The 22,547-nt window shown below is 36.7% G+C and overlaps 2 protein-coding genes across 2 annotated transcripts; one reads left to right on the top strand and one right to left on the bottom strand.

Moving 5' to 3' along the window:
• The first annotated feature begins 504 nt into the window (after positions 1 to 504).
• LOC136227113 (GTP-binding protein YPTM2) lies at positions 505 to 3,622 on the top strand. Its single transcript, XM_066015817.1, has 8 exons — positions 505 to 708; positions 1,108 to 1,180; positions 1,873 to 1,920; positions 2,010 to 2,057; positions 2,655 to 2,726; positions 2,812 to 2,967; positions 3,074 to 3,177; positions 3,324 to 3,622. The coding sequence occupies exons 1-8, from the start codon at positions 695 to 697 to the stop codon at positions 3,418 to 3,420; spliced, it is 612 nt and encodes a 203-aa protein (XP_065871889.1). The 5' UTR covers positions 505 to 694; the 3' UTR covers positions 3,421 to 3,622.
• Positions 3,623 to 3,957: 335 nt separating this feature from the next.
• Positions 3,958 to 8,081, bottom strand: LOC136227906 (probable transcription factor At5g61620). Its single transcript, XM_066016737.1, has 5 exons — positions 7,714 to 8,081; positions 6,440 to 6,663; positions 6,292 to 6,345; positions 6,158 to 6,214; positions 3,958 to 4,442 (listed from the first exon to the last, which is right to left on the bottom strand). Exons 1-5 carry the CDS (start codon positions 7,976 to 7,978, stop codon positions 4,059 to 4,061), a joined length of 984 nt encoding a protein of 327 aa, XP_065872809.1. The 5' UTR covers positions 7,979 to 8,081; the 3' UTR covers positions 3,958 to 4,058.
• Between the last annotated feature and the right edge of the window lie 14,466 nt (positions 8,082 to 22,547).

Here is a 22,547-nt window from a genome sequence, read left to right as displayed (position 1 = left end):
ATTCAAGTATTAACTCACATGCAATGATTCGAAATACACTTGTATGTGTGGATATCTGTTACGAATCCTCTAAAATACAAACTTAATCTCAAATAAGTCTGAAGCTCTTAAAAAGGTTCATTCCTCTATAAATCTAGAACGTCACCACTTTATCCAGAGAAAAACAAGGTGATTTTATCCATATGACCCTATAAAGAAAGATATGTTTTTGTCTCTTTACAATAAATTCTACTTTTCGCTTTTTAGTATTTTTTTCTAACAATTTTACTAATTTTAGTATCGAAATGTACATATATAACCCAAATTAAAGAGCTATAATGAAAGTAAAGACAAAATTAGAAGACCATAAATGCAATTTACCAATTTTTTTTTCTTAATTCTTTTGGAGCAGGAAAGAACAAAAATTGAAAACGAGAAAAGAGCCAGCTGTGCTAGCACAGCGATTCGTTGGACTCGTGTAATATAAGGCCGGATCTGGACGGTCCAGATTTAGAAACACTACACAACTCCGAATTTGTCGGCTCCATCAAATTCTTACTTAGATTTCTCATTTCCATTATTCCACTTCGTTTATTTCTACATTACGAAAAAACCCCCTTTTATCGTCCTCTCGCTCTTCTCCCCCTTCCTTACACCTGTGATTTCCAGTTAAGCTTCCGCCTGGACCGGTCCGATCCCGGTCTTATTCACCGTCATGAATCCTGAATAGTAAGTCCTGTAGATCTTACTTTATCTTTTGATTTACACTTCAAATTTGTCGAGATCTGCTATTGGTTTGTCTCGTAAATGATATGAAGATTCAATTCATTTTTCTGCTCCGGGTTTTTGTTGGATCTGTTACTTTTTAAAGATCACCACGTTTATTATAGAGTATAATAGTTTGCGGTTCCCTCAATTGCAAAAATGGCTCAACTCTAATTTTGGGTTCAATTTCACCTCAAGTCTGACTTCATGCTGTTAGGCTTAATATATTCTTTAGATCAAGCAGTTAGGATTGTTATTTTTCACTTTGGTTAGATTCCTGAAAAAATGAAATTGGCCCTTTACTTCATAGCCTTTTCTTGTACAATCGTGTCATTTTTTTAATTCTATTGTTTTCTGTTGCAGTGACTATCTGTTCAAGCTCTTGCTGATCGGGGATTCTGGAGTTGGAAAATCATGTCTTCTTCTGAGGTTTGCGGTAAGCTAAATTATATTTTCCTCTTTTTGGTTTTTATCTCAATTTTGTTATTAATCCTATTTTAAAATGGCAGCATAGCTCCAATATGAGGCTTGTTTATTAACTTCTTAAGTGTAACGTTAGTCATGGGATGTGTGAATTCATTTAGAATCTGTTACCTTTCTGGTGCCAACAGAGTATTGAGGCTTGTCATGAGCTGTAAGTAGTGAAGCTCATTGATAGCTTTAAGCTACTTATACTCAATTAATCTCTTCTGCTTGAACTTTTGAGAATTAGGTGGAACATTCTGGTTAAATACACTTCTTTTAGTTATATTTTGTAGTTCATGTCCTTTTCATCTGATTTGTTTGTAATCTTAGTTTGCAAGTGAGCAATAAAAAACAAACCTCTAGAAAATGAATGTGAATAAAAACTCAGCTTGCTTTATGATTTTTTTCGCTGGAATATCTTTTTCCTTGAATCTGATAATATTATATGCTCTAGATTGTCGCTAAATTGATTCATCAGATTGGAATAAGTTTTTTACTATTGATTTAATTAATTTTGTGTTCTTGGAAACTTGGGTGTTTTATATGTATTGCTCCAAAAGATCGTGTTGTGTTTGTGCTGTGAAGATTATTGTGGTCAAAATTTCTGTGCTGAATCTCACTTCTATTTATGCTATTTTCTGCATCTCTGTCTCTTCTAAACAGGATGATTCATATCTGGACAGTTACATCAGCACAATCGGAGTTGATTTTGTAAGCATTTGAGAGGTGTAGATTCAAAAATTTCCTGCTTGGATGCAAACAGGCTACTGATATTGTTAATTTGATATTTTATTCTGTAGAAAATTCGCACTGTGGAACAAGATGGGAAGACCATTAAACTTCAAATTGTGAGATTATTTTTTCTTTTTCTTTTTTTCTCTTTTCTTTTTTGTCAGGGACCTTCTATTCCCTTCCCTTTCAGGATATGGGTTTAGATGAGTGTCCTGTAGAACCTTATTAAGTCAATAGATGTAGTTTTTGTTGAATCAATAGCATTATTCTGTATCATGTATATGTATTCTTCCCTTGTTGTTTTACTCTTTATCTTTTCTTTTTATTGCATTTCTCTTTAACTTCAATTAGTTATTTTTGTTAGGAACCTCATGTTTGCGTAATCGTTTTAAGTTTGAACATACTCTAGACCAGACCCTATTGGCTTTAACAACAACAACAACAACAACAACAACAAAGCCTTAGTGCCGAAATGATTTGGGGTCGGCTAACATGAACCATATATTTTGGTTCATGTCATAAGATGTGGCTAAGTTTTACGTTGGCCGCCACAAACCTACCCCAACCCTATTGGCTTTACTTGCAAAAAATTATCCAAGGATGTTTTGTTATTATTTGCTTTTTGTAGAACTGAATTGCTATTGCTCGTCTCAAATTTCTTGTTATTTGCTAATTAATAGTAACTGATTGTTCTTGTCCTTTATTTTCTCTAGTGGGATACTGCAGGACAAGAACGGTTCAGGACAATCACTAGTAGTTACTACCGTGGAGCACATGGCATTATAGTGAGCTTTATAATTTAGTTAACATTTGTGGTAATGTTCAAGTGGTTTCTGTAAATATGGATACTAAATCTGTCACATGTTCCAGATAGTTTATGATGTGACAGACCAAGAGAGTTTCAACAACGTTAAGCAATGGCTGAATGAAATTGATCGTTATGCAAGTGAAAATGTAAACAAGCTTCTAGTTGGGAATAAATCTGACCTTACAGCTAACAAAGCTGTTTCATACGAGACAGCTAAGGTAAAACTAATAATCCTTCCAATAATCACCTATTATATATTTTATTGCATTCAACTCCGAATACTATGTGATCATGATTCTTGGTTATGTCATCTTGTGCTAAAAGGCATTTGCTGATGAAATTGGCATTCCATTCATGGAGACAAGTGCGAAAAATGCTTCCAACGTAGAGCAGGCTTTTATGGCCATGGCTGCTGACATCAAGAATAGGCAAGTTTTAGGGAAATTCAGTTGATCAGTATAATTTTGTTTGACATGATAAAAAATGCCCGCCTTTTTTGGGGTGTGGCAATTCTATTCGTTCGAGTAGAGTAATGTAAGTTCGGCTTTTGATTAATGTTTCTACACCCGTGCAGGATGGCAAGCCAACCAGCAGGTGCCAATACGAGGCCCCCAACTGTGCAAATACGTGGACAACCTGTTAACCAGAAGTCTGGCTGCTGCTCATCGTAGCTGCTGCTTGATCAATCTCGTGGCACGTGTGCATCTGAATATTCGTGGAATTATTGACTATTTACACCGTAAAACCATAATTGATTTGCTTTGTCAGTCCTCCTGTATGCAATTCAAAGTTCTATATTTTCTGTTTATTATATTGTTCTTTGTCCTGTAAAAATGGTGTCGCTTGATGTTAGTAAATCTTTTTCTTTTATCATTTTGCTACATTATATTTGTTCTTTTTAAAGAAGTAACGCACAATAGTTTATCCGTTTGCAAATCTATTTAGCTTGAGGTGAGATGTGAGAATAATTGAGAATGGAGCTTTTTAGAATCCTTTTTGCGTTCAAGTCGGGTTAATGAAATTTAAATGCTAATATCAAGTCAATGATAGTTTTGATAGTTGATCTCTCAATCTTTTTTTTAATCTGTCTCGGAAAATTTAGTTTAGTTTCGTTTCAGTTTTGATAGTTGATCTCTAAGTTAGTTTTGTGCAACCCTATTTACGTTTACTTTATCTGCTAGAATATAACAAGAGACAAAACGAGAAAGATAAAAAAAATTAAACTTGTGTTTATGCAAAGTAGTTCCATTCTGCCATATCACCAACTCCTTCGGAGAAGGAAAATTCAAAAAAACTAAGGCTACAGCTCTCATAGGACACTAATTGGCCCAGAATCCTGAGTTGCTAAACTTGCTCCTTGTCCTTGAGAAGGTTCAGGAGGTGGTCCAATTTTCAGGTCTAATTCCATACTATCTTTCTTAGTTGTTGATGAAGCAAGAGGCAATAATGATTCTGGCGTAGGAATAGCAGAAGAATGTGCTGGTTTGGGTGCATTAGCAGCACAGTTATAAGGCATAAAAGAATATGCTACCATTGGATTTTCATAATTCATAATATTTGGGACTGGTTTTGGTAACATATAAGGTATCCCACTATAATTTGGAACTCCCCAAGCTGCAATTGGAGGGTGAGCTATATAATTATTCAACCACAGGTGTGGAAATTGGTTCATAATCTTTACTGGAGTTTCTTCCTGTAACATTAAGAAAAACTAATTATGGTTAGTGCGAGTTAAATAAACTGAATAAAGGGTCATTTTGGTCTCTAAATTTGGCTTATAGGACCTACAATAAGCATTAGATATTTGATATTTGTGATCATACTGAATTGAATTAAGGATTAGAATTGCCTCTAAAGTTGTCGATCAAGATCCATTTAATCCAAATCAAATTTTAGGTGCCTTCTATGGTTACTTTGTTTTTGACAAAGTATCATTACTTGGTGTGTTTTCACCATTGGATGGATTAGAAAATTAATCCAATGGTGAAAACACACAAAGTAAGCATAGCCTTTATCCAAATTTTAGGTATTAACTCACCTTTTAAATTTTATTTAAATTTGTTAACTTTAGAACTGATACCTAAAATTCGATTTGAGCTTTGATTGTGAAGGACAACTTTAAAGGGCATTTTGATCCTTAATTCTATTAAATTAATCTAAAATGACATGTCAATACATGATCAATGATATTCAATGCCAACTTTATGGGCTTCTGGCCCTTGATCTGGACTAAATTGATATTCAATGCTAACTTTATGGGCTTCTGACCCTTAATTCGTTTTTCTATATATACCAATTGCTGATGTTATTCTAGGTTAATTTAAGCGAAAATATCAGGTAAATTACACCCATGGCCATTGAAATTTACTAATTTTAACGGTATGATCACTAAACTTTAAAACGTAACAATAAAAAACACTCAACTTTTCACTTTCGAATATTATGACTGCTAAACTTCAATTAATGCCTCAAAATGAAAATGTCTAAGAATTAAAGTTGTTTAGAACCGCATTTACAATGGAACTACATTTTTTATTTTTCAAAATCACCATTTCTAAAGTTCTCTCTCTAAACATTCAATTTTTCTCTACCAAACAACACTTAATGACCTCAAAACGAAAAACATAAAGAATTAAAGTTTCTTAGGTCCCGTTTGTTTGCCGGAAAGTATTGTGCAGTAAAATATTTTAATGATTTTCCAGTGTTTGTTTGCTCTCACCAAAGTAAGGCAATGGAAAATTTTAGGTTAGTCTATATATATACAGTAAAACCTCCATATAGGAATACTCTATATAGGAATAACCTCTATTTTGTTATAAAAAAACTCGTTCCCAACTTGGTAATAACCTCTATTACCAAACTCTATTTAGTAATAACCTCCCAATTGTTATACAAATAGCTCTGTCCCAAGTGTATTCCTATATAGAGGTTTTACTGTATATATATTATAAAAAAGCAAGAACTTGAATAGTAATATATTTTCCTAAGCTTTTCGGAACCATGTTCAATTTATGTTTACCCTTTTGAAAATAGTAGTCACCCACCGCTTCTGGTTTTTCGGTAAAAAATAAGATTCTTTTACCCAATATTTTTCAAAACATAATATTTTCCGGCATACAAACGGGGCCTTTATATATACCATCAATTTTTTGGAATTTTTTTTTTTTATTTTGAAGTCATTAACTCTCATTTAAGGCGTTATTGAAGTTTAATGGCCATAATATTAACGAGTATAAAATTGAGTGATTTTTATGTTACATTTTGAAATCTAGAAATCATACCATCAAAATAAGTAAAATTCAGTAGCAATGGGTGTAATTTACCAGGTGAAAAGGCCAAAGTGAAGGGCAACATTTGGCCTTTATCTAAAAGCAAGTATTAGCAGTATTTGTGGTGCATGTAACTTACATTTGTTGGGATCTCTGTAGTGTTCTCCAATGGCAAAGCTGAAGAAGAGTCAGAAGCCTGTTGGAATACAAGTAGCCATCAGAATCACATAATCACCTATTAAAAGGAGAAAACTTATGGCTGAAAATTTGTACCTGAGGAGACGAAGTGATAAAAGGCAATTCAGGGGATTTCTGGGATGCCAGAACCTGCAGCAGGATAAACATCAGACATGAGCACTCAAACACCATTGCATTGTTTGAGTTGAGTTGAGTTGAGTGGATTTAATGGTGGAAAAAATACCGAATCTTTGAGGGTGATATCAAAAAGACTAGATCTTCTGTTCTTGTTATCAGAAGAAGAAGAAGAAGAAGCCTTTCTCTGAAAGTACTTCTGTGCATGACTAGCCACTTGTGTTGGTGTCCTACTCCTCACATACTTCTTTGATATCCCTTTCCAATCACCTTTCCCTAGTTTTTTCAGCCCTGCTAAAAATACTCTGTGTTCCTCCTCACTCCATGGGTTTCCTGACAAGTTTTCAATAATAAATATGTCATCCATATAGAACCAATTACTGTTTACAACATCAAGGAATAATTCTTTACTTTCCAGGATTCTCCAAGTTAATTGCACATTTTGATAACGAGATTGCCTTTCAAGTACCGGATAAGGTCTGAATTTACAACCTTAACGTTTTTAGGGAAGTAAAATATAACTTTAATATAAGAATTGTAGAATTTTGCTCTTACTATTGTTAATTTGGAGCAATTTTTTAGTACAAATAAGAGTACACGGATAACAAGAATCTTACATGAGCCTAAAGTTAGACCCAAGAGGGCACTGTTGACACGGCACCCACCATCCGGTACCTAAGCCTAAAGGTGGAGCCAATGTGAGGCGACACCCAATGTCGGGAACCACCCCTTATAGGATAAAGCTTTAAGAGTTGGTTCCGTTTCTACATATCCCTCCATCTTCATCTACGAGGTGTTGATTGCTCCTCAATAGATAAATGGTTGTTCATTGTGTTCTAATCTAACTATTGATTCGATTCAGTCACTATCTAGGCCAATAGGCCAAAAATTGACATTTGGTCACTGTCTAGACCAAAAATTGGGACTTCCTTTGTAAAACATTTTCCTAATTTTAGTCGCACAAAAATTTTAGGTTAATTATACCAAGAAAGCGAGTTTACAACCTCCTTCGTTCCTTCTAAATAATAGTCACGCACCACTTCTTCACATTTTACTGTAAAATATTTTATTTTTTATCACAAAAAAATTTCCCTAACCAATATATTTAACTTCTATAAACAAATTAGGTGCAACTTTGAGACTTATCCCTAATTATTGATACTGTCCTGCATCTATCTATCAGACCCTACATCAAACACCTTGGATACAAAAATCAAATCAGTTCATAGAGCCCGTTTAAAAACAAAAATCTATTCCCTTCCAGATTATCTAAACATAAAGCATCTCTAAATAACACAAAACATATCCCCTGAGTCGCTTTAACCATGAAAATACACAACCTGTGAGAATAAGGAGTTTATAAAGTAAACACTAAACAGGTACCTTTTTTCTTTCCATGGCTTGCGCTGTCTCTGTTTGAACCGATATATCCATCTGACGAATACCCATCTTCAACAATTTGAGAGTTTTTATCAATTAAAGAATCTAAATTGCCCAAGCTTAGACTTTTTTTGATGGTTTGTTTTTGTTTTTCCAAAATTGTAACCCCAAACAATTTCAATCCGTTTTTAATCCCATTGCAAGTTCTTGAGTTATGGCCGTTTTGGCCACAATGAGAACACTTTCTTGTACCAGCTTCCTTCACCATCCCTAATGGAGATTAAACCGACTGTAGAAATCGATTTGAGATCTCCGAAACCTGATTATATCACGCTGTTTTGCTATTTATAATAATATAAGACTTTGCTTTGTCTTCGCCACTGTATTTTGTATTTTATGTTTCGTCTACAATTCTATTTAAAGTCAACTTATGAAATCTTTGGAATCTTGTGGAGGGTTGAGATTTTATAGGATTTTTATAAAAATTAATCCAACCGTTGAATTTACCGATCGTGTACTATATTTTGATGGCGTTCACATTACGCAATTAATTATTCTACATATTCATAAACCAAAACAACTATTTGTATTTAATTTTATCGGCTTTTAAATAACTTATATCGGTTACTGCTGCACATTAATTATAATTACAAACTATCATTACTAACTTATGTTGGTTACACAATTATTTATTCTGCACATTCATAAACCAAACAGCTAGTTATATTTAATTTTATCGGTTTTTAAACAAACTATAATTACTAATTTATATCGGTTACTGCTGCACATTAATTATAATTACAAACTATAATTACTAACTTATGTCGGTTACGGTTGCATTTGTATAAGAGAGAAAAAATGAATTAAAAATATAATCTCTTAATTTTTTGATTTAAAAGATATCTTACCTTTTACTAATAACACGTTTTCTATTTTATAATACATTGGATTCTTATAAAAAATAACTCAACCATTGGATTTACTGATGGTGTACCATACTCTCAAGTCGCTCACATTACACAATTATTTGTTATGCACATTCATAAACCAAAACACTTATTTATACTTGTTTCACCCATGTTTTACTTTGGGCTAATTTCGTAATTAATCTACTTAATTTGGCCCAAATTGGTAAAATTAATGGAGTTGGGGGATAATTAGGCAATTTTATTTGGCTTGGATTTGGTATTATTTTGCCAATTGTATCTTTTTCGTCAAAATGTGTGAGAAATTAGAAGTATTGGGCCAATTTGATAATTTATCAATTATTCTGTCTGAATTGGATAATTATCCAATAAATCAATGCTGGAACTGTTGCAAATTCGTGGGAGTTGGGAAGTGGAGATAGTGGGGAGGTAGTGGAGCTGAAAACATGGGTTAGTGGGGGAAAGCAATTATGGAACTTCCTTACTGAGCAGTTACAGAACTTCTTTACTGAAACGTGGAACTTACTTGCTGAAACGTGGAAGTTTCTTTCTGTACAGTTTCCAACATATTTTTTACAACAGAAAAGTATAATTCAGCAACAACAAACAGTTAGTGGATGAGAATAGTTACGAAATTTATTGGAACTACCTTGCTGAAACGTGGAACTTACTTAATGAACAGTTACATACTTATTTTTACAGTATAAATACAAGTTTTGGCAGCAAGAAACAGGATCCATTTCAATCAACAACCAAAACAATCAACAAAAAAATGACTGAAAAGTCTTAGAAAAATCTCTACAACAATCTTGTCAATCTCTTTTGATTTTCAATTGCTTTAGTTCTAAAAACTTTCTTGCAATTTTAAATTCCAAGTTCTTCCAATTCAATTCTTATATTTGTAATCCTTTCAATTTCAGAATCTCAATTCCAATTATTCAAACATTTCCTTTTATTCTCAATTTCAATTTCGGCATTGTTTGTAATTCTATTTAAAGTCAACTTATAAAACCTTTTTGTATTTCGGAATCTTGTGGAGTATTGAGATTTTATAGGATCCTTATAAAAATTAACTCAACCGTTGAATTTACCGATCATGTACCATACTTTGATGGCGTTCACATTACACAATTAACTAGTCTGCACATTCATAAACCGAAACAGCTATTTATATTTAATTTTATCCGTTTTTAAAGAAACTATAATTACTAACTTATGTTAGTTACGCAATTATTTGTGATGCACATTCATAAACCGAAACAGCTAATTATATTTAATTTTATCGGGTTTTAAACAAACTATAATTACTAACTTATGTCGGTTACTACTGCACATTAATTATAATTACAAACTATAATTACTATAACTTATGTCGGTAACTGCTGCATTTGTATAAGAGAGAGAAAATAAATTAAAAACATAATCTCTTAATTTTTTTGATTTAAATGATCTTTTAACTTTTATTAATAATACGTCTTCTATTTTATAATACATTGGATTCTTAAAAAAATAACTCAACCATTGGATTTACTGATAGTGTATCATACTCTCACGTCGCTCACATTTCACAATTATTTGTTCTGCACATTCATAAACTGAAACACCTATTTATACTTGATTTTGTCGGTCTTGAAACAACTCATAACCACAAAACTTGTGTGAGTTACAATCACTGTTATTAAACCTGGACCGGGCCGACCTATTCGATCGGTCGAACCAGAAAACGGCCAAGTATCCGGTCTAGGTGACTGGATTTTTGTATATACAAAAAACCGAACAGAACCGGGGTCAAACCGGAAACTGGCGGTCTGGTCGGAAACCGGTGTGATCTCGGGTTTTTAAACAGGAAAAAAACTCACAGATTTTTACAGATCTAAATGGAAGAAACCAATCCAAACAGATCTAAACAAATAATGGAAGAAAGCAACCCAAACAGATCTAAACAAATAATGGAAGAAACCAATCCAAACAGATCTAAAATAATGGAAGAAACCATCTGTCAAAGAAACGTTTTCTTTCAAGAAAAAAAGATAGAAACAAGTGTAGACGGCCATTGCTGAGTTTCTTAGACTTGTAGACCGCCATTGCTGAGTTTCTTTTTTTCTTTTTTCTCTTTTGATATTCTGCTTTTTTCTGGAAGAAGTTATTTAGGATTAAGTGGTAAAAGTAGCAATGGAGACAGGTGTATGGCTAATAAACATGGGGAGAGATGAGTCTTTTAATTGAAAAAAGCAAAGAGAGCAGACATTGACTTGTACCTTTTAAGGCTCCTAGGCAATGCATATATAATTGTAGCTTTTGTGTATATAAATATTATTTGTTTACGGATGTAGATATATAATTTTAAAGTATATATAATATAATTAATATTGTAAGTCGTTGTTTTCTATCACTTGCTGATGATGATGCTGAGTCAACAAGTCAGCATTGTAAGTCGTTGTTTTCTATTACAAGAATGATGCTGGGTAATCAAGTCAGCATAATTGTAAGTCAACCCGTCAGCAAGAGTAAAATCAAGAAGTCGGAATGCTGAGTTATCAAGTCAGCATGGTTGTGATCAGCATGGTACTGAGGTGATAATACAGGTCAACATGGTCTTGCTGTGTTACCACTGGTCAGTAGGTCTTGCTGAGTTTGTACATCTTTGAGTAAGGATATTTTGGGTATTTTCACAACTTTGTAAAGGCTATAAAAGGTCTGGGTTGGGAAGTAGTTTCATAAGAGAATAAGAGAGATTCTTAGACTAAGTCATAAGTGTACACTGTGATAATCTGAATTGGGGATTAGGAAAACACGAGAGTTTCTGGAAAAGGAGAAACTGTTTCAATCTTGTTGTAATCTCCATTGATTAGTGAAGTTGCTGGATGTAGGCAGTTAAGCCGAACCAGGGTAAATTCTGTGTGTATTCTTTTAATTGTTGTTTCAAGATCCAATCTGTGATCTTTGTGTACTTTGTTTCTCTGTGTGGTTGATTGATCGTTCGAAGCGTAGTTCAACAATTGGTATCAGAGCTAATCAAGAACAGAGCAATGGGTTTTACAAAGATCGAGATCGAGCGTTTCAATGGTAAGGGAGATTTTTCTCTATGGAGACAGAGGATGAAGGCAATCTTGGTTCAAATGAAGGTTGCGAAGGCTCTGAAGGGCGAGAAGGAATTTCCGGCGACAATGACGAAGGAGGAGAAAGAAGATCTTCTTGAATTGGCTTACAGTACGATCGTCCTGTATCTTGGCGATAAAGTGCTAAGAGAAGTTTCGAAGGAAACCTCAGCTGCTGGGGTTTGGCTCAAGCTTGAACAGTTGTACATGACGAAGACACTTACCAATCGGGTTTATCTTAAGGGAAAGCTTTTCGGCTTCAAGATGAACGAGGACAAGCCAGTTGAAGACTATCTTGATGATTTCTCAAAGATCATAATTGACCTAGAGAACATAGAGGTAAAGATTGAAGATGAAGATCAGGCCATAATGATCTTGAATTCTTTACCCCAGTCTTTCAGTCATTTTGTTGAAACCATGAAGTACGCTAGAGAAACACTAAGTCTGGAAGAAGTTCTGATGGCGCTAAAGTCAAAACAGATTGAGGCCAACACCAACACTGAAGCTGCAGAAGGATTATTTGTTCGTGGAAGGTCTGAGAAAAAGGACTCTCACAAGCCAAAGAATAAGAACGGGAAAAAGTCCAAGACTCCATCCTCAAGTAACAAAGAAGGCAAGGTCTACAAGTGTTTCCAATGCCATAAGGAAGGACACTTCAGGAAAACTGTCCTGAGAGGAAGAAGAGTCAAGGTCAGCCTAAAGATCAAGGCGAAGCCGCTGTGGTAGAAGAAGGTTATGAGAGCGCTGAGGTCCTTGCTGTCACTGATAAAGATCCAAACACTGACTGGATCTTGGACAGCGGATGTACGTTCCATATGACTCCCAACAGGACGTGGTTCGAAGACTTTCAAGAGGAAGGTGGGAGGGTTCTTCTAGGCAACAACAAGTTGTGCAAGGTACTGGGTCAAGGCTCCATTAGGCTGAAGATGTTCGATGGTCAAGAAAGGATTATGACCGGTGTGAGGTATGTGCCAGAACTGAAAAGAAATTTAATTTCTTTGGGTACGCTTGATAAACAAGGATACAATTATAGAGCCGAAGGGGGTATCATAAGGATATCTAGAGGACCTTTAGTTGTTATGAAAGGTACCATGAGTGATGGCCTATACACACTCCTAGGTAGTACTGTGTTAGTCTCTACCGCAAATCTCACCGAGTCTAAAACTGATAGAACCAATCTTTGGCACCTTAGACTAGGACACGTGAGTGAAGTTGGTTTACAAGAACTTAGGAAGCAGGGTTGTCTTGGTAAAGATCACATAGGAAAGATAGATTTCTGTGAGAACTGTGTCTTAGGGAAGTCCAGTAAAGTCAAGTTTCCTAAGTCAGCAATACATAGAACCCAGGACATTCTTGAGTACATTCACTCTGACCTATGGGGGCCAACAAGAACTAAGTCTCATGGTGGGAGGACCTATTTTATGACTCTTATTGATGATTACTCTAGAAGAGTATGGGTTTATATTCTAGCTCATAAGAATGAGGCTTTGCAAACATTCAAGGATTGGAAAGTGTTAGTGGAAAACCAAACAGGAAAGAAAATCAAAAGGTTGAGAACCGACAATGGTTTGGAGTTTCTTGACAAAGATTTCATCACTTTGTGCAAGAAGTCAGGTATAACTAAACATCATACCGTTCCTGGAACTCCACAGCAGAATGGCCTAGCAGAGAGGTATAATAGGACTATCCTAGAAAGAGTTAGGTGCATGTTAATCCAATCCAGTCTCCCTAAGTCTTTCTGGGCTGAAGCAGTGCAAACTGCGTGTTACCTAATCAATAGGTGCCCATCATCTGCTATAGGTTTTAAAACACCTATGCAAATGTGGTCTGATTACCCAGAGGATTATGGAAAACTTAGAGTGTTTGGTTGTTCAGCTTTTGCACACGTTAGACAGGGAAAATTAGAACCTCGGGCTCTAAGATGTGTTTTTATAAGCTACCCTATAAGAGTCAAGGGCTATAAGTTGTGGTGCCTAGAATCTGGTTATAAGAAATCCATAGTCAGCAGAAATGTTGTGTTCAATGAGATGGATTTTCCTTATCGGAAAAACCAAGAAAAAACTCAGTTAGAACCGAGTAGTCCTAAGTCCATTCAAAACCTTGAGAGTGTTAAGAATGAGGTGGAGCTTGAAGAAAATAGTGAAAACACCCGTAAAACCGAGCAAGAAGTCAGTGATGGTAATGATACTGAGTCCAGTCAAAGCTATAGACTTGTTAGAGACCGTGAAAGAAGAGTCCCTAGGGCCCCGGTTAGATATGGTTTTGAGGACCTTGTAGCTTATGCATTTAGTGTTGCTAAGGAAGTACAAGAGTCTGAACCTGTAACCTATAGGGAAGCTGTGAATTCGGTTGACAAGGAACAGTGGCTTACCGCTATGAAGGATGAGATAAAATCCCTTGATAAAAATGAAACTTGGATTTTGGTAGATAAACCTTTTGATAAGAAGTTGGTCGGTTCAAGGTGGGTGTTTAAAAGAAAGGAAGGGATACCTGGTGTAGAGGAACCTAGGTTTAAAGCTAGGTTGGTGGCCAAAGGGTTTACTCAGCAGGAAGGTATAGACTTTAATGAAATCTATTCACCGGTTGTTAAACATAGGTCTATCAGGATTATTCTCTCTCTTGTAGCTCGTTTTGATCTAGAATTAGAACAGTTAGATGTCAAAACAGCTTTTCTTCATGGAAACCTGGATGAGGTCATATATATGCAACAACCAGAGGGTTTTGAAATAGGAGATAAAGACTAGCGGGTATGTTTGCTTAAGAAGTCTCTATATGGTCTGAAACAGTCCCCTAGACAGTGGTACATGAAGTTCGATGAGTTTATGATAAGTCAGGACTCTCATAGGTCTAGTTATGACTGGTGTGTGTATAGTAGAGACCTTAGTGATGGCTCTAAGATTTATCTCTTATTATATGTTGATGACATGCTTATAGCTTGTCAAAACAAAGCAGCCATAAATCAGTTAAAGGCACAACTAAACACACGGTTTGAGATGAAGGATCTCGGGTCAGCACGGAAAATTTTAGGGATGCAAATTTCTCGAGACAGAGGAAGAAAGAAGCTATTCCTAAGTCAGTCAGTTTATCTGAGCAAGGTGTTAGAACGTTTTGGTATGACGAATTCAAAGGCCGTTCTCACTCCACTTGCAAGTCACTTCAAGCTGAGCAGCAAGCAGAGTCCTCAAACTGATGAGGAAAAGGAAGACATGGAGAGGGTGCCATATTCTAGTGTTGTAGGCTGTCTAATGTATGCGATGGTCTGTACACGTCCAGATTTGGCTCATGCTGTGAGTCTCATCAGCAGGTTCATGGCAAATCCAGGAAGAGCTCATTGGTCAGCGGTGAAGTGGGTGCTGAGGTATGTCAAAGGCTCATTGAGTAAAGGTTTGAGTTATGGTGGAGCTGAAGCCCTAGTGGATGATGTAGCAGGTTTTGTTGATTCTGATTATGCTGGTAGCATTGACACCAGAAAATCCCAAACCGGGTACGTATTCACTGTGTTTGGAACTGCAATAAGTTGGAGGGCAAGTCTACAGTCAGTTGTGACTTTGTCAACAACCGAAGCTGAGTTTATTGCTGTTACAGAGGCAGTAAAAGAAGCTATGTGGCTGAGAGGAGTCCTAACGGAACTTGGAGTGACACAGATTGATGGTTTGAAGATTTACTGTGATAGCCAAGGAGCTATACATCTGTCAAAACATCAAGTTTTTCACGAGCAATCCAAACACATAGATGTGAGAATGCATTTCGTCAGGGATGTGATTAGCACTGGTACTATTCAGATGGTGAAAGTAGGAACTGAGGATAACCCAGCCGACATGCTGACCAAATCTGTTTCAAGTAATAAATTTGAACATTGCTTGAAACTGGTTAGGATGGTCAGTGGTCCTTGAGTGTATTTTCTTCACTAGTTGATGGAGTGAATAGAAAGACAAGGTGGAGATTGTAAGTCGTTGTTTTCTATCACTTGCTGATGATGATGCTGAGTCAACAAGTCAGCATTGTAAGTCGTTGTTGTTTTCTATTACAAGAATGATGCTGGGTAATCAAGTCAGCATAATTGTAAGTCAACCCGTCAGCAAGAGTAAAATCAAGAAGTCGGAATGCTGAGTTATCAAGTCAGCATGGCTGTGATCAGCATGGTACTGAGGTGATAATACAGGTCAACATGGTCTTGCTGTGTTACCACTGGTCAGTAGGTCTTGCTGAGTTTGTACATCTTTGAGTAAGGATATTTTGGGTATTTTCACAACTTTGTAAAGGCTATAAAATGTATGGGTTGGGAAGTAGTTTCATAAGAGAATAAGAGAGATTCTTAGACTAAGTCATAAGTGTACACTGTGATAATCTGAATTGGGGATTGGGAAAACACGAGAGTTTCTGGAAAAGGAAAAACTGTTTCAATCTTGTTGTAATCTCCATTGATTAGTGAAGTTGCTGGATGTAGGCAGTTAAGCCGAACCAGGGTAAATTCTGTGTGTATTCTTTTAATTGTTGTTTCAAGATCCAATCTGTGATCTTTGTGTACTTTGTTTCTCTGTGTGGTTGATTGATCGTTCGAAGCGTAGTTCAACAAATATAATATATAATTATTTATTACGTCATCCAGTCCAACCAATCCGCATCATTTGGTTGAACCAAGTGATTCTTGACCCAATTATAAATCCGATTGGATGTCCAATCCGGTTCTGACAACATTGGTTACAATCTTATTTTTTAAACTAGTATTATTCTAGAATATCTTAGTATATGGTAGACTAATTTTTTTATTATTGGATCTTTCTTGCAAATGTAAGTTATGAATATTAATATTCCCTAACATCAATGGCTTTTAATATTTTTACTTGTTAACAATTTAAAGTTTCTTTTCTAAAATATTTTTCTGTAATATTTCTTCACTCCTTGATTGGTGATTTTTCTTCCTATGTCGTGGGCTTATTTGTTGCAACTTCTTAGTTTAAGACTTTGCTTTGGTCCGCAACACTATATTGTGAACAACTGGACATGAGTGTTTTTTATATTTTGGGTTTTGCCTAAATTCTATTTAAAGTCAACTCATAAAACCTTTTATATTTCAGAACCTTGTGTAGTATAGAGATTTTATAGGATTCTTATAAAAAATTAACTCAACCATTGGATTTACCGATCATGTACCATACTTTGATGGCGTTCACATTACGCAATTATTTGTTATGCAAATTCATAAACCGAAACAACTATTTATATTTAATTTTATCGGTTTTTAAACAAACTATAATTACTAAATTATGTCGGTTACTGCTGCACATTAATTATAATTACAAACTAACTCATGTCAGTTATGCAATTATTTGTTCTGCACATTCATAAACCGAAACATGTATTTATATTTAATTTTATCGGTTTTTAAACAAACTATAATTACTAACTTATGTCGGTTACTATTACACATTAATTATAATTACAAACTATAATTACTAACTTATGTCGGTTACTGCTGCATTTGTATAAGAGAGAGAAAATAAATTAAAAATATAATCTCTTAATTTTTTTATTTGAAGGATCTCTTGACTTTTATTAATAACACGTCTTCTATTTTATAATACATTGGATTCTTATAAAAAAAATAACTCGATCATTGGATTTACTGATGGTGTATCATACTGTCACGTCACTCATATTACACAATTATTTGTTCTGAACATTCATAAACGGAAACACCTATTTATACTTGATTTTGTCGATTTTGAAACAACTCATAACCACAAACTTATGTGAGTTACAATCTTTTTCTTTAAACTAGTACTATTCAAGAATATCTTAGTATATGATAGACAATTTTTTTTATTAGATCTTCTTTCAAATGTAAGTGATGAATACTAATATTCCGTAGCATCAATAACTTTTAATATTTCTACTTGTTAACCATTCAAAGTTTCTTTTCTAAAATATTTTTCTGTAATCTTCCTTCTCTCCTTGATTCATGATGTTTCTTCTTATGTCGTAGGCTTATTTGTTGCAACTTCTTAGTATAAGACTTTGCTTTGGTCCGCACTGGACATGAGTGTTTTTTATAATTTTGGGTTTGCCTAAATTCTATTTAAAGTCAACTCATGAAACCTTTTTGTATTTCGGAATATTGTGTAGTATTGAGATTTTATAGGATTCTTATAAAAATTAACTCAACCGTTGGATTTACCGATCATGTACAATACTTTGATGGTGTTCACATTGCGTAATTATTTGTTCTGCACATTCATAAACTGAAACAACTATTTATATTTAATTTTATCGGTTTTTAAACAAACTATAATTACTAACTTATGTCGGTTACTGCTGCACATTAATTATAATTATGATACAGATTGAAAGCGATAAATGAAGGTTTTAATCGTAAACCAACAAAGAGTTTCTTCTCTAGCTAAACTAGAAGGAGTGAATCCCAATAACAAGGTATAAACCTTCATTCTCAAAGAGAATAATGTTTGATTGATAAAAGTTGTTACATCCTTACAAAATGAGGGTTTAAATACCTCCTACTAATGATAATAAAAAAGACAATGACAACCCCTACTAGGGTTCCGATAAGGCTATACATAAAAGGGTAAAATGGGTGATACACCCCGACAATCAGTACAATGGTACAGGTACGGACTGTTAGGGTTGTTGGTGAATTACTTCGGGAGGAAGTAAACCTTAGAGATCCGCCCAGGGTAGATGTTGATACGCCTTCTGGCGTACTCCTAGATCCGCCTCGTTTGTATGTCCTGGGGATCCGCCCTCCTAGGTACCACCTCCGTGGGTCTGATGTTTGGGGATCCGCCAAAGCGCGCGTGATCAGTGATCCTAGTTAGGATGTCCGCATCATTCTCTCCTTCTTTAAAAGACCTCGGCACTGATCCGCCCTGGTTGAACTCCAAAGTACCATCCGGCCTCCACGGGCTAAGGTCACGGATGTTGAATGCTGGTGAGATTTTACCAAGCCAATTCGGTAGTGCTATATGATAGGCATTGGTATTAACCTTCTTAGTGATCTTATATGGCCCGTATTTCCTAGATCGTAGCTTGCTGCTTGTGGCGTTGGCGAGTCTCTCTTTGCCCAAATATACCATAACCTCATCCCCAACTTCAAACTGTAGGTCCCTGCGGTGCTCATCCGCCTTAGCCTTTAATTTCTGGTTTCTCTCCTTGAGAGTCTCTCTTACCTCTTGGTGCATTTGTACGTAATCCTTGGCCAGTTGGTTGGCAGTCACGTTTCCTTTAGGAAGATGGGCTATATCAAGGACGTGATTCGGGGTCTTTGTGTATACCACCTCAAATGGGGATCTCCCGGTTCCCAACTGTACAGAGCCGTTGTAGGCGAACTCAGCTTGGGCTAAAACCACATCCCACATCCTGGGCTTATCCTTACATTTGCTGCGCAGTAAGTTTCCCAAAGTTCTATTGACCACCTCTGTCTGTCCGTCTGTTTGAGGGTGGGCGGTGGTACTAAACTTCAGAGACATATCAAACAGAGCCCACAATGTCCGCCAGAAGTGACTGAGGAACTTCGTATCACGATCCGAGACAATGCTCTTAGGTACGCCATGTAGCCTGACAATCTCTTTGAAGAATAGCTTGGCAGTCTCTGAGGCATCATTAGTTTTACGACATGGTGTGAAGTGAGCCATTTTTGAAAACCGATCAACCACGACAAAGATGGAATCCATGCCCCTCTGAGTTCTGGGTAACCCTAGGACGAAGTCCATGGACAGATCCTCCCATATGGTCTCTGGCACAGGCAAAGGTAACTGCAATCCAGCATTTGTAGTGCGTCCCTTGGCGGTCTGGCAAATATAGCATCGTTCTACTAAGTAGGCAACATCTCTCCTCATCTTAGGCCAGAAATAATGGGAACTCACTGCTTCATATGTCTTGTCTCGCCCAAAATTTCCTCCAAGGGATCCGCCATGTAGATCACGGATAACCTTCTCGCGGATGGAAGTGCAGGGTAAGCAGAGTTGGTTGCCCTTCATGAGATACTCATCCATCAGGTGATACGCCCCATCCCCATGCTGGTGTTGACACTTCTCCCAGATATTGCCAAAGTCAAGATCCGCTAAGTATTCTCCTCTGATGTGTTCAAAACAATCGGTCTCCAGATGGACTGTTTTTATTAGTGATACCCTTCGGCTCAAGGCGTCCACCACTTTGTTCTGTTTTCCAGCCTTATGGATAAGCTTATAGGGGAACTTATCTATGAAGGCGGACCACCGGGCATGCATGGAGCTTCGAAGCTGCTTCTGACTTCCCAGGTACTTGAGAGCTTGGTGGTCAGTGTAGAGGATGAATTCTTTCCCTACCAAATAATGTTCCCACACTTTCAACGCCCTTACTACGGCATAGAACTCTTGATCATACGTGGCCCACTTTTGCCGTGCCTCACAGAGCTTCTCACTGAAATATGCAATGGGCCTCTTTTCTTGCATCAAGACCCCACCAATCCCAACTCCACTGGCATTACACTCAACTTCGAACAGTTTATCAAAATTGGGATACGCCAGCACAGGCGCTGTACTCAACTTTTCCTTGATCAGGGCGAAGCTCTTCTCTTGGGCATCCGCCCACTCGAACCCCCTTCCCTTCTTCAAACATTCCGTCAACGGGGCCACTATGGAACTAAAGTTTTTGATGAATCGGCGATAAAATGTTGATAACCCATGAAAACTCCTGATATCCCCCACATTCTTCGGAGTAGGCCATTCTCGGATGGCTCTTACCTTCTCCCCATCAACTTGGACCCCCTCGCCACTAACCACGAACCCAAGGAAAACCAGACTTTCCATGACGAAGTCACACTTCTTAGTGTTGGCGTATAACTGGTGTTTCCTTAATAAGTCAAACACTATCCGTAAGTGCTCCACATGCTCCACCAAGGTCTCGCTATGAATCAGGATGTCATCAAAATACACAACTATAAATTTTCCAATCACCGGGTGAAGCACCTGATTCATCAGCCTCATGAAAGTACTAGGGGCGTTAGTCATCCCGAATGGCATAACTAACCACTCATACAATCCATCTCTGGTCTTGAAAGCAGTCTTCCACTCATCCCCAGATCGAATTCGTATCTGATGATAACCGCTCCTGAGATCAATCTTGGAGAAAACTCGGGATCCGCCAAGCTGGTCTAGCATATCATCCAGCCTTGGAATAGGGAACTTATACTTGATAGTGATCTTGTTGATAGCCCTTCTGTCCACACACATCCGCCAAGATCCATCCTTCTTGGGCGTAAGTAGGGTAGGGACGGCGCATGGGCTCATACTTTCTCTAACATATCCCATCTCAATAAGCTCTTCCACTTTCTGCCTCATGATGTCATTTTCCTTTGGACTCATTCGATAATGGGGAAGGCTTGGCAAACTAGCCCCGGGCACAAGATCAATATGATGCTGGATGTCCCTCAAAGGTGGTAACTGATATTTCCATATTTCATAGGTGTTTATTTACATTTTAGCCACTGTTTTTAGCCTTTTTCAACTATGTTTGTTTATTGTTTTCGTGTTTTAAGTCAATTTTGTGTTTCCATTATCTTATGGCATGATTAGTGTTTTTTAGGACTTTTTGGACTTCCTCGGAGCTTTAGGAAGCAATCAAGCATCAACCGAGAGAACGAGGAGCTGAAATGGACCAGGCCGCATGCTGTCTCGCCGAGACAACTTCTGTCTCGCCGAGACAGCCTCTGTCTCGCCGAGACAGAGCGCGAACCAGCAACGCAAATCCGGCTCTTTTTGTCTAAATTGCCCCTATGAAGACCTGGAAATATCAATTTTCACTCCTGTAATTTACCTTTTTGCCCTTGCAGCTCTTGTTGGGACTATAAAAGGGAACTAGGTTTTTATCTTTGAGTCTTCTTCCTTTTCTTTTTCTGTTGGAACATCTTTTTGAGCAGCCATTGTTATAGAAAATCATACTTCTGGAAGCTAGTTTTTGTGGCCCATTTTATAACAATTGATAACTTTCAATCGAAGATTCGGCGACGATCACACGATCACTAGAGTGACAGTCTAGTTCTCTTCTCCTTTGTACTCTCCTATTGATTTTCAATATAATTATGGATTTCATTTTTATCATTGTGATTGTGTTAAATTGTATATCCATGAGCTAATCTCCATCCAATCTGGGATGGAGGTGAATTTGGTGTGAATGATTATATTTAGGTTTGGAGTTAAGGCCTGATTTGACTGTCAATTGTAAACTGATTGTCTGTACTTAATGTCTTTATCCGAGAGGAAATAGAATTCTAGATAGATTTGAGACCGAGAGGAGAGAATCTATTCCGAACCCGTACAGTCAGACCTCGCTAGGACACTAGGAGTGCGGTTTTTACTCGGGCTACGGCTTAGGGTTCAACCAAATAGAACTTTATAATGCTTCACATGTTAGAGAACATATTGCCTAACCAAGCTATTGTTTGAACATATGTGAATAGAGGTCTTAGAATACTGATCACATTCATACCTTTTCTAGAATGGTTGCCGTTACAATTCGACATGATTTAATAACTCTTAACTCTCAATCTAAATATATGATTTAGCCAAAGGATCCGAAACCCCAGATTTCTCATCCATTTATCCCATCATTTGTTATCCTTAGTATTGATTTTCCATTCTTTATAATTAATTGCGTATTCAGTTAATGCCAAATTCGTCCAATTTCTGTTTGTCTTGACACTTTGACGTTTGATTAGACTTAGTGGCTCTGCATTCCTGTCTCTCTGTGGGTTCGACCTGTGCTTGCACACTTTATTACTTGTTGCGATAGGTTTATGCTTGACCTTAATTTTGCTATA

Source organism: Euphorbia lathyris, chromosome 1, assembly GCF_963576675.1.
Source record: "Euphorbia lathyris chromosome 1, ddEupLath1.1, whole genome shotgun sequence".
In the NCBI taxonomy this organism is placed as follows: domain Eukaryota; kingdom Viridiplantae; phylum Streptophyta; class Magnoliopsida; order Malpighiales; family Euphorbiaceae; genus Euphorbia; species Euphorbia lathyris.
The sequence above is the reverse complement of the archived record's forward strand: the minus strand, read 5'-3'. Positions and strand labels throughout refer to the sequence as shown.